The sequence below is a fragment of the Erythrolamprus reginae genome, chromosome 1, assembly GCF_031021105.1.
Source record: "Erythrolamprus reginae isolate rEryReg1 chromosome 1, rEryReg1.hap1, whole genome shotgun sequence".
Lineage (NCBI taxonomy): Eukaryota > Metazoa > Chordata > Lepidosauria > Squamata > Dipsadidae > Erythrolamprus > Erythrolamprus reginae.
Genome location: NC_091950.1, coordinates 415,726,442 through 415,739,371, shown reverse-complemented (window position 1 = coordinate 415,739,371; position 12,930 = coordinate 415,726,442). Strand labels below are relative to the sequence as shown.

General features: G+C 43.0%; 1 protein-coding gene across 1 annotated transcript in view; it reads right to left on the bottom strand.

The window, feature by feature from the left end:
- Positions 1-12,930, bottom strand: part of ACACA (acetyl-CoA carboxylase alpha) — a 312,028-nt gene that overhangs the window by 166,623 nt on the left and 132,475 nt on the right. Inside the window, 3 exon segments of the mRNA XM_070735330.1 lie at positions 1,114-1,158; positions 1,501-1,557; positions 10,894-11,001. Coding sequence (XP_070591431.1) covers positions 1,114-1,158; positions 1,501-1,557; positions 10,894-11,001 — 210 coding nt within the window.

The window sequence follows — 12,930 nt, the reverse complement described above, 5'->3', positions numbered from 1 at the left end:
ATGGGGCACACAGAGGCCAAATTGGGGCACGCAGAGGCAGCAATAGGCTATGGAAATCCCTGTCACCTGAAACAACTGGTGTAGGCCGATCCAACCGACAATCCCCTGCTTGTGCTAATCAGACTGTGCTGAAACCGAAACAGGTTGTTTGCTGTTTGCTGCAAGGAGGCAAATTGCTGGGAGGCAGAGGCAGATTTCCACCCACCCCCCTTATTTTCCTCCACCAAAACTAGGTGCATCTTATACTTCGGAGCATCTTATACAGTAATACCTCGTCTTACGAACCTAATTGGTTCCCAGGGAAGGTTCATAAGACGAAAAGTTCGTAAGACGAAACATTGTTTCCCATAGGAAACAATGTAAAATCAATTAATCTGTGCAACGGAAAAAAATATGCAAAAAACCGCCGCCACCCCGGCTGTCACCTTTTAAAACAGCCGGGGGGGGGGGGCTTCTCAGCATCCTCCTGAACCTGAACGCCAAACCCAAACTTCTGGGTTCGGCGTTCAGGAGGCCGCCGAGAAGCCCCCCGGCTGGTTCAAAAGGTGACCACCGGGCGGTGGGGCTTCTCAGCGGCCTCCCGGACCCGAACTTTTGCCGAACTTCTGGGTTCGACGTTCAGGAGGCTGCCGAGAAGCCCCGCCGTCCAGCTGTTGCTTTTTGAAACAGCCGGGAGGCTTCTCGGTGGCCGCCCAAACACCGAACCCGGAAGTTCGGGTTTGGCATTCAAGTTCAGGAGAACGCTGAGAAGCCCCCCGGCTGTTTCAAAAAGCGACAGTCGGGCGGTGGGGCTTCGCGGCGGCGGCAGCCGGTTCGTAAGAAGGAAAAAGTTTGTAAGAAGAGGCAAAAATTTTCTGAACCCCGGGTTCGTATCTCGGGTTGTTCGTAAGACGAGGGGTTCGTATCATGAGGTACTACTGTACTCCGAAAAATACAGCCCTTCACTCATTTTTCCAGTGCAGTAGAATACAAGGTACATTACAACCTCAAATTTTGCTTTACCTATTTAGTGAGTGCTAGCCATTTCTTCAACAACAAGATTAAGCTAATCAAAACCAAAATAAAAGATTCTTTTACTTTTCTGTTTTGAGTACAAATGATCTTTCTACTTACGTGAAATCTTTGGTCCACCTCGTAGTTGATTTGTTTTCTGAAATCCTTGCAAGCCAAAATGAAAGACGCAGAGGCATGAAGAATAAAAGGAGGGAGAGAGGCAAAACAAAACTAGCAATTAGTCCATAAATTAGAAGTGAATTTAGGGAGAAAAAAAAATCACAAACCGTACAATTATATTTTCAATTCTCGATTAATTTTCTTCATTAAACATAACGAAAAATTGCATTATTTGTCCATTGCATAGCTGGAGACAAATAAAACAGAATCAACTGTGAATATGATTTGATTTGTTTTTTCTTCCATTAAAATCAGTCCAATTTGCCATGCAAGCTAGTGAAACAGAAAAATGCCGACGGAGGGAGATCAAGATGTCTAAATAAATACCTTTTGGGCCACCAGAAAAGTTAGACGTCGAATTCCGTGGTCAATCAGGACCGCTTTCTGTAAAAACAGAAAGAAACATGAGAAAAGTATTATGAGAAAGCCAATCAGCAAATTGGGAAAAGAATATCTGTACTGTAAAGCTTTTTAAAAAATAACTATACCTGCTATTGTAAAAAAAAATAATTTATGGACCTGAAAATATAAATAGGAATTGCTTTCTGGCCTTGTGCCGTAACCATCTGACAAAGCAGAATTTCACATATATGCAGGTTTAAGTACTGTATATATATATCCCATATCCCAGTGGGTATGGCTAGCTGATGAGGCCAAAATAAGGCCGAAATAGATCTATCCTAGTCTCCCTTAATTTTCAAATTCAGCAAAAAAACATGTGACACATACAGATAGAATTGTCGGCTATCAATAAAATTAACTGCCTTGGAAATGGCCTTGGGTTGGTCCGAGAGGCAAATAAGGAGCTGTGATGTTCCTTCGATACACCAGGGTGATTTGACACAAAAATATGTAACCCTTCCCTGGTGCAGAGCTGAAGGGATTGGATACTGTAGCCTCTAGGATAATTCTCTGCCTTACAAGGCAAAGGTTGCAGGTTCAAGTCCCAGTGGGTATGGCTAGCTGATGAGGCCAAAATAAGGCCAAAATAGATCTATCCTAGTCTCCCTTAATTTTCAAATTCAGCAAAAAAACATGTGACATATATATATATATATTTCCTGCAGGTTTTCACTGTAATTTTGTCATAGACACTAAGAAAGTTGATCGGTTCCGAACATCTAGTAGGCCCGTTGGGTCCATTTTTTGCCATCCACAGGCTCCCGAGGCTTTTCTGAAACCTTGGGAGGGCGAAAACAGCCTGCCCCCTGCCCTCTGGAAGGCCAAAAAATTGGTGGATTCAGGGAAGCTTCTTGAAGCCCCAGAGCGTGAAAAACAGCCCACCTGGCAAACCGGAAGTCCATTTTCCAAACTTCCTGTTTGCTCGTTGTGCTGTTTTTCACACTCCATGGCTTCAGGAAGCTTCCCTGAACGTCCGGAGTGTGAAATGGCCTTTTCCCAAGCCTGAAAATCAGCCAGTGCGTGCATACGTGTTGCAGCTGACATAGGGCAATGCCTCATGTACCCTTCAATATAGCTCTGTGTGCCACCTGTGGCATGCGTGCCATAGGTTCACCATCATGAGTCTACAGGGGGTGGACATAAAAATGGAAACGACTTTTTGGCATCATAATGTTTGAACATGTTCAAATCAATCAAAACTTGACATATTTTAATGTTTTTTTAAATTCTGTTATTTGATATGGTTTTTTAAACTACCTTTTTTATTACAGAAATTTAAGGAAATTAGTTATAACCTTCTAGAAATGGCAGACCTCTCAGACTTTCAAAGAGGCCAAATTGTTGGTGCTCGAATGGCATGCGCTAGTGTAACAGAAAGTGCCCGAATGTTTGGTGTTTCAAGATGTCTCAAAAGTAATGGCTGCTTTTGAAAGAGAAGGGAAAACGTCCTCAGCCAAGCACAGGTCTGGTCGAAAGTCGAAGCTGTCTGAGAAGGACCGTCAGACTCTAAAGCGAATTGTCAGAGCGGATCGCAAGACCACAGCTCCTAAAATCACGGCAGAGCCCAATAGACACGTACAGAACCCAGTTTCCACAAAAACTGTTCGAAGGGAGCTTCACAAATCTGGATTCCACAGAAGAGCTGCAAGGTGTTTCCATTTTTTTGTCCACCCACTGAATATTATACATTAATAAAATAAACTCATGCTTGGTGCTTTTGTGTGGACTACATCAAAGGCGGAATGGGACAACTCACCATGGCCTATTTGCCCGGCCAACTCGCCACGGAACAATTCAACAATTTAATGTAATTATTTCATATAATTTTAATTTTTATAATTTTCATATTTTTGTCCCTCTTTTGGCATCCTTTCTTTAATGATTCTATTCCACCATTTCTTCGATATTAGTAGTTGGCCATGGTATTAGAATTAGCCAAGGTAAGTTGGCCATGATAAGTTGGTCACCACCTCCGCCTCACCCAAAATCAGGAGTGAATTTTATATATATTAATTTTCAAATTCAGCAAAAAAACATGTGACACATACAAATAGAATTGTCGGCTATCAATAAAATTAACTGCCTTGGAAATGGCCCTGGGTTGGGCCGAGAGGCAAATAAGGAGCTGTGATGTTCCTTCAATACACCAGGGTGACTCAACACAAAAATGTGTAACCCTTCCCTGGTGCAGAGCTGAAGGGATTGGATACTGTAGCCTAGAGGATAATTCTCTGCCTTACAAGGCAAAGGTTGCAGGTTCAATCCCAGTGGGTATGGCTAGCTGATGAGGCCAAAATAAGGCTGAAATAGATCTATCCTAGTCTCCCTTAATTTTCAAATTCAGCAAAAAAACATATATATATATACAGTGTTCCCTCAATTTTCGCAGGGGATGCGTTCCGAGACCGCCCGCGAAAGTCGAATTTCCGCGAAGTAGAGATGTGGAAGTAAATACACTATTTTGGGCTATGAACAGTATCACAAGCCTTCCCTTACCACTTTAAACCCCTAAATTACAATTTCCCATTCCCTTAGCAACCATTTAGATTATTACTCACCCTGTTTATTTATTAAAGTTTATTAAAAAAAAATATTTATTAAAGGCAAACAAAAGTTTGGCGATGACATATGATGTCATCGGGCGGGAAAAACCGTGGTATAGGGAAAAAACCCATGAAGTATTTTTGAATTAATATTTTTGAAAAACCGTGGTATAGACTTTTCGCGAAATTTGAACCTGCGAAAATCAAGGGAACACTGTATATAAAATCAGGCTTTGATAGGAAGAATAAATAGACAAAGTTTCATGTCCTCAGCTTCAGGACCCAATTCCTTCTTTCCAGAAGAGAAGGTTTTACTATGGTAAACGCCCTTTGAAAATGAACATTTTCCATCGAGGAAGGGAGGAGGGGGGAAGGAGGGGGGAAATAACTTTAATAATGAGGTTGAGATTTTACTTTAAAAAAAAGAAGGTTATTGCTTTTAAAATTCCACAAGTGTCAGACAATAAGTATATAGCAACGGGATTCTGATTACATTGTAATAATACAGGCCTCCTAGCGACTCAACAGCTATTACGGCGCCATTAGGTAGCAACACCTGGAGAAAGTCTATTTCCACTGTCTGTTTCAATCACCTCCACCAGTCATTTACAAGTATACGATCCTAATTTCTATCAAATACACATACACATGCACACACACATATACATACACACGCGAGGGAGGGTGGGGGGAATCCTGTTGGGACATGCTGAGACTGGAAATTTATTTGGGCAATTTGGATCAAGCTATTTGATAGTTTAATGCACAACGCCTTCTTTCCACTTTAAAACACACACACACACATACGTACACAAACACACACACACACCTCACAAGCCCCTTCATGCAAATGAAAGAAAAGCTAGCTTAGCAGTTCATTTATGGGAAGGAATGTAAACTAGGGATTCTTGATGGTGAAGCGAGAGAGAGGGAGCGATCCAAGGCAGCCATTCCTTATCGACGCATCCCCGAGAGGGGGCTTCCTTTGATTAAATCGCCTTCGTTCCAGGCTAGGGATTTAAGCTCCCTCCTTAAATGAAGTTAAGAATTTATTTTTATTTTATTTTTTAAAATTAATGTGTGAAAACAAAAACAGGGGAAAAGGGATGCTAATGTCATCGTTTTAGTGTTTTTAATAAAAGGGAAACAGGAATAGCAGACTTATATACAGTAGTACCTCTAGATACGAGCTGCTCCACATGCGAGTACAGTGATCCCTCGATTTTCGCGATCTCGATCTTCGCGAAACGCTATATCGCGATTTTTCAAAAAATATTAATTAAAAATATTTTCCCACCCGATGACGTCACTCTCTTCCTTTCTCATCTTTCTTTCTCTCTCTCTTTCTCTATCTTGCTTCTTCCTCTCTCACACTCTCTTCCTCCCTCTCTCATCTCTTTCTTTCCTTCTCTCTCTTTCTCTATCTCTCCCCCTCTTGCTCTCGAGCGGTGGGCGGGTGGGCGAGCGGCGGGCGGGCAGCAGCGAGGAGCCGAAGATCGGGGTTTCCCCTTTGCGTGGGTGGCGGGGAAGACCCAGGGAAGGTTTCTTCGGCCGCCCAGCAGCTGATCTGCTCGGCAGCGCGGCAGCAGCGAGGAGCCGAAGATCGGGGTTTCCCCTTTGCGTGGGCGGCAGGGAAACCCCGATCTTCGGCTCCTCGCTGCTGCCGCGCTGCCGAGCAGATCAGCTGCTGGGCGGCCGAAGAAACCTTCCCTGGGTCTTCCCCGCCGCCCACACAAACTCTACCATCTGCGCATGCGCGGCCATGGAAAAAGGGCGCGCATGCGCAGATGGTGTTTTTACTTCCGCACCAATATATCGCGAAAAATCGATTATCGTGAGGGGTCTTGGAACAGAACCCTCACGATAATCGAGGGATCACTGTATTCCAAGTTACGAGCCGCGACGCGAGCGAAATTTCTGTTCGACACCCAAGCTCAAATTCGGGATACGAGCCGAGCTTCCGCTAGGTGGCGCAAGAATCTCCTTGCTTCCGGTTATCTCGGCGCGAAAAACAAAGTCTAAAGGCATTCGTTCGAGATGCGAGTTGATCGACTTACGAGCTCAGGTCTGGAACGAATTAAACTCGTATGTCGAGGTACCACTGTACTGCTTAGAAGGGCTTTAGAGCCCTTCTAAGAGGTTCGCCAATGTCAGTATATTGTCCCCAATAATTTGAGTCCTTATTTTACCGACCTCGGAAGGATGGAAGCTGAGTCAATCTTGAGCTGGTCAGGATCGAACTGCTGGCAGTTGGCAGAATTAGCCTGCAGTACTGCCTTCTAACCACTGCACCACCAGGGCTTTTTACAAATGTTGTGTAATGTTTTTCAAAAATGTAACATGGCATTCAATCTGTTTCCTTTTGTTCTAGTTTTCATTTATTTTTAAATGAATCTTTGGAGTGGGGCGGCATAGAAATCCAACCAACCAGCCAACCAATCAAAAGTAGTCCTCAACTTATAACAGTTCCTTTAGTGAACATTTGAACTTACAACGGCAGTGAAACTTATGACCATTTTCAGACTTACGACCTTGCAGCATCCCCCATGGCCACATGATCAAAATTCAGATGCTCATATTTATGACGGTTGCAGTGTCCCAGGGGGGTTGTGTGATCACCTTGTGCGACCTTTTGATCAGCAAAGTCAATGGGGAAGCCCGATTCTCTTAACAAACACGTTACTAATTTAACAGCTGCAGCAATTCACTTAATAGCCGTGGCAAGAGATTGTAAAATAGGGCAAAATTCATTTAACAGCTGGTTCAACAATGGAAATTTGGGGTTCAACTGTGGTCATAAGTCGAGGATGAGCTGTGTTTTGTCTAAACCAGGGGTGTCAAACTCAAGACCTGGGAACCGCCTTGGAAACAGCAAAGGACTGGCCCCTGGCTCCTCTGCCAGGGAAAACGGAGCTCGCGAGGGCCACCACCAGCCCTCCCAAGCTCTGTTTTCGCTGGCAGAAAGTTGCAGGAGGCCGTCACAGCCAATAATGGAGCTTGGGAGTCCATTTTCGCTGGCAGAGCACTCAGGCCATCACCTGTGCGACCCGTCATGAGTGACTGTTGTGGTTGGTTTGCAGCCAGGTCCTCTGTCAATGGACTTTGAGCCGGATGAACTGGGGCCATCTGGGCACGGCCGGCCTGTTTGGCTGCTGGAGGAATCAGACAGTGAACCGGAGGAGGAGAGAGAGAGTGGGTGTGAGGAGCCTATAGAGGCTATACAACCCCCAACTGGGGATTTGCAGCCCCCAACTGGGGATTTGCCAGGGTCTGTGGAGAAGGAAGAGGATATAAGGGAGTCAATCCTGAATGTACGGGTAAGAAGGATGCAGGAAAGACAGGAGCAGTTAAGGAAGCTCAGAAAGAGGAAGTGAGCTCAGCTGTGCCTAGTCTGCACTCCCAGACAGTGTTGGTAATGACCTTTAAAGCCCTACATGGCATTGGGCCAGAATATATCCGGAACCGCCTTCTACCGCACGAATCCCAGCGGCCGATAAGGTCCCACAGAGTTGGCCTTCTCCGGGTCCCGTCGACCAAACAATGTCATTTGGCGGGCCCCAGGGGAATAGCCTTCTCTGTGGCCGCCCCGGCCCTCTGGAACCAACTCCCCCCAGAGATTAGAACGGCCCCCACCTTCCTTGTCTTTCGCAAATTACTTAAGACCCACCTTTGTCGCCAGGCATGGGGGAGTTAAGTTATCCTTTCCCCCTAGGCTATTACAAGTTATGCATGGTATGTTTGTGTGTATGTTTGGTTTTTTATAATAAGGGTTTTTTAGTTGTTTTTATTAATTGGATTGTTCATGTTGTTTACCACTGTTGTTAGCCGCCCTGAGTCTGCGGAGAGGGGCAGCATACAAATCCAATTAATACTGTAATAATAATAATAATAATAATAATAATAATAATAATATGAGGGGGAGGAGTTGGAAGGTGCTCTTTGCAAAAAGCCAACGTTCGTCCCTCCAGAGCAGAAGAGCCTGTGAAGAGTGTTTTTGCCTAACAAACCTTGCTTACAGTACTGGACATTCCAAAGGTTTATATTTTGTAAGTAGACTTTGGCTTGAAAAGCAACTGCGTGGGACTTTATCTTATTAAGTTGGCCTCGCCTCTGGATTTTGGCAGGTTGAAATCCTTTGTTTTGGTTCGCGTTTGTGCAGTTCAACAAACGTCTTCATAAATAGACTCTTGTTCATTTTGAAACCATTTTGAAACCCCTCAAAGTCAAATACAACGCTGATGCGGCCCTCAATGAAATTGAGTTTGATACCCCTGGTCTAAACAGACCAAGAATGGGGTCTCCAAAGAAGCCTAATTTGCCCTGTCCCCTTGGCAGTGTTGTGGTTAGCCCTGCCCCAGCTCCTGCCCCAAGGACTGTGGATGTGGGGGAGACATCCATATGCTGCAGGCCTGATTTCCCCCCGGTGGAATCTGCTGATGAAGGCTCCTCTGACCAAGAAGACATGAGTGACAGGGAGGAGGAGAGTGGGGCAGACAGCTCAGAAGGAGATCAATTATCTAGCTCCTCCTTGAATTCAGAACAAGAGTTAATGATACAGCCACGCATGCGGAGAGCGATGCATAGGCAGCAACAACTGAGAGATTATTATCACAGAAAATGAGGCCACCTGTGGTTGGGTGGGGCTGTGGTCATTAGTGAGGCTGCTATAAAGAGCAGCCTGTGGGTTTGGCCATTGTGGAGGATTATCTGATCGTTGTGTTTCGTGCCTGCCTTGCTGACTTTGACCTTTTGTGTGCTGATTTTTCCCCGCTTTGAAACTAAACCAGAGCAAAGTGTGTTTCACTTTGTGAAAGAAGGACTGTGAATTGCCTCACAGCTGCAAGCTAAGTAACACAGAACTGATAAGGGACTTGTACCAATTACCAGTTTGTTTGGAGACGAGTGCTCTTGGCTATACCAAAAGAGGGCTTAGTTTAAGTGAATTTTCATTATAAAGAACATCGTTTTGAATTTTCAAACGTGTGTGTGTCTGAAATTTGTACCTGTGAATTTTTGGGAGAAGTCTACCAGAGAGCCCGACAGAACAGGCAGTGGTGGGCTCTTACGGGTACAGTCAGGTACGCAGTACCGTTAGCAAAATTTTGGTCAGGTACACAGTACATGTAGCAAAAATTTGATTTTTCTTTTTTTCCCCTTCTGGGCTCTGGGTATGTTATTCTTATCGCAGTAAATGAGGTTGAATGTGTATAATTTTAGAAGAGCTGTGCATGCGGGTGTGTACATACACTTTATAAAGTAGATAATCAGGGGTGGGCTACTGCCCGGATGGGGGGGGCGACACAGTGGGGTAGCAAAAATGGAGCTCCATCCCAGAACACCCAATTTGCACTGAAAGATGTTGAAACAAAATGCATAAGCCAAGCCCCCAGTGTGGTAGGAAAAGTTTTGGTAGCCCTTCACTGTCCCTTGGCATGAAAAGCAAGGTCGGTCTTGGCATGAAGGTGGTTCTTCTCCAGGTAGAATTTTTAAAAATGAGAAGAGACTCTGCCTTTAAGATCTAATCAGGTGGCACTATTCTTGTGAAGTGATACTGCTGGGTGACTTCTACGATTATTAACAAATAGCTCAGACAAGAGAACTATTCAGCCATGTTATTATTTTCTATAGTACTAACAGGGAACCTTTCCGAATAATAATAATAATAATAATAAAAAGAGGCCATTGTCCCAAGGAGTTGACACTTGTCCTTAAAGATAAGTGAACAGCTTAGAAAGAAAGAAAGAAAGAAAGAAAGAAAGAAAGAAAGAAAGAAAGAAAGAATCTGCATTGCACTTTAGAAACATAGAAACATAGAAGACTGACGGCAGAAAAAGACCTCATGGTCCATCTAGTCTGCCCTTATATTATTTCCTGTATTTTATCTTAGGATGGATATATGTTTATCCCAGGCATGTTTAAATTCAGTTACTGTGGATTTATCTACTACGTCTGCTAGAAGTTTGTTCCAAGGATCTACTACTCTTTCAGTAAAATAATATTTTCTCATGTTGCTTTTGATCTTTCCCCCAACTAACTTCAGATTGTGCCCCCTTGTTCTTGTGTTCACTTTCCTATTAAAAACACTTCCCTCCTGGACCTTATTTAACCCTTTAACATATTTAAATGTTTCGATCATGTCCCCCCTTTTCCTTCTGTCCTCCAGACTATACAGATTGAGTTCATTAAGTCTTTCCTGATACGTTTTATGCTTAAGACCTTCCACCATTCTTGTAGCCCGTGCTTGGACCCGTTCAATTTTGTCAATATCTTTTTGTAGGTGAGGTCTCCAGAACTGAACACAGTACTCCAAATGTGATCTCACCAGCGGCCTATATAGCAGGAACACAATCTCCCTCTTCCTTCTTGTTATACCTCTACCTATGCAGCCAAGCATCCTACTTGCTTTCCCTACCGTCTGACTGCACTGTTCACCCATTTTGAGACTTTCAGAAATCACTACCCCTAAATCCTTCTCTTCTGAAGTTTTTGCTAGCACAGAAGTGCCAACACAATACTCAGACTGAGGATTCCTTTCCCCCAAGTGCATTATTTTACATTTGGAAACATTGAACTGCAGTTTCCATTAAACAACATCCATACTAGTCAAGCATACTTCGAGCGTTTGATGCTTAAGACCTTCCACCATTCTTGTAGCCCGTCTTTGGACCCGTTCAATTTTGTCAATATCTTTTTGTAGGTTACGTCTCCAGAACTGAACACACTTTGTTAAACAAATGAAGAAAAACAAATAACTAGAGAACGGCGTCCAGCCCACCTTGCTCTGCGTGAATTCCCTGAACATGGCAGCGAGACCTTCATCGTCGATATCACAATCCGTCTTAATGGCGACGTTCAGGATATGAATAGGTTCATCTCGAGCGCTCTGCGGTTCAAAGAAAAATCAGAAAGGGAATTGGGGTGTGTGTGGGGGAAGAGAGAAAGCACAGAGTAATATATCAATGGCTGTGTGATGTTTGCAGGTGGAATGGAGACTCTGTTGTACCTTTCACTGTATACTGTATACTGCACGAGTCAAAAAGAGGGCGGGGAAAATATTTACTGACCCCTCACATCCTGGACACAAACTGTTTCAACACCTACCCTCAAAATCTCGCTACAGAGCACTGCACACCAAGACAACTAGACACAAGAACAGGTTTTTTCCGAACGCCCTCACTCTACTAAACAAATAATTCCCTCAACACTGTCAGACTTTTTACTAAATCTGCACTTCTATTCTACTAGTTTTTCTCATCATTCCTTTCACCCATTTCCTCCCATGTTGACTGTATGACTGTAACTTGTTGCTTATATCCTAAGATTTTTATTAATATTGCTTCTTCATTGCTTATTTGACCCCTATGACAATCATTAAGTGTCGTACCACATGATTCTTGACAAATGTATATTTTATTTTATGTACGCTGAGAGCATATGCACCAAGACAAATTCCTTGTGTGTCCAATCACACTTGGCCAATAAAATTCTACTCTATTCTATTCTATTCTATTGTTACTCTTTGTGAAGAATCTTTTCCAAGGCCTAAATCTTTGTAGATTTTTTTTCATTGCTCTACTTATTTACTTACTTACTTACTTACTTACTTACTTACTTACTTACTTACTTACTTACTTATTCAATTTTTATGCCACCCTTCTCCTTAGACTCAGGGTGGCTTACAACATGTTAGCAATAGCACTTTTTAACAGAGCCAGTGTATTGCCCCCACAATCTGGGTCCTCATTTTACCCACCTCGGAAGGATGGAAGGCTGAGTCAACCTTGAGCCGATGATGAGATTTGAACCGCTGACCTTCAGATCTACAGTCAACTTCAGTGGCCTGCAGTACAGCACTCTACCTGCTGCGCCACCCCAGCTACTTGCTCCGAATGTTTCTTTCCAGCCCTAACCAGGTGCTAACAATGTTCCCAGCTCTTAGTGGCTTGCACGCTCTTTCGTTGTTACTCTCTCTGAATAAGTTTTTTAAAGCCCTAACCAGGGGATAAAATAATGTGCTGAAGCTGACCAGACTAAGGACGCTAGCCAGATGAATACCTGGTAAGCAGATTATTTCCCCTATTTTACTCACCAAAAACTAAGGTGGGTCTTATACTCTGAAAAATATGGTATATACAGTACCACCTCACAGCACTCTCTGGGCAGTTTATAATGTAGAAAAATTATTTGCATTAATGCTTAAGACATTAAGATAGCAATAGTACTTAGATTTGTACACCTCTCCACAGACCTCTCTAAGCAGTTTACAGAGTCAGCATATTTCTCTCAACAATCTGGGTCCTCATTTTACCGACCTCAGAAGGATGGAAGGCTGAGTCGACCTTGAGCTTTGTCAGGATTGAACTTCAGGCTGTGGGCAGTGTTTTCTTGCAATACTGCAATTTAACCACTCTACCATCAGAGTTCTTTCATGGCATCCATTCACAGCTATCAAAAATGCAATAAATGTACGCCCCAAATCTCTTATGACTGCTGGCATTATATATTTCTTTTATTTATTAAATGTTTAAGCCACTATCCCCCTAGAAGGCAACTCTGGGTGGCATATCGATTATTTATTTATTTATTATATAATATAATATAATATATAATATATATTATATAATATATATAATATATAAATATTATATATGTAAATATTATATATTTATTATTATTACTTATCGATTATACAAAGACAAATTAAATCTTAAAACTGTGCAATTTGAAATGTGTTTCTTACAGAAGAAGTCATCAAATGTGGACATTGTTGTATGAGATTTCCACTTCTCAAGAAATTTGCAAATATGGGGTC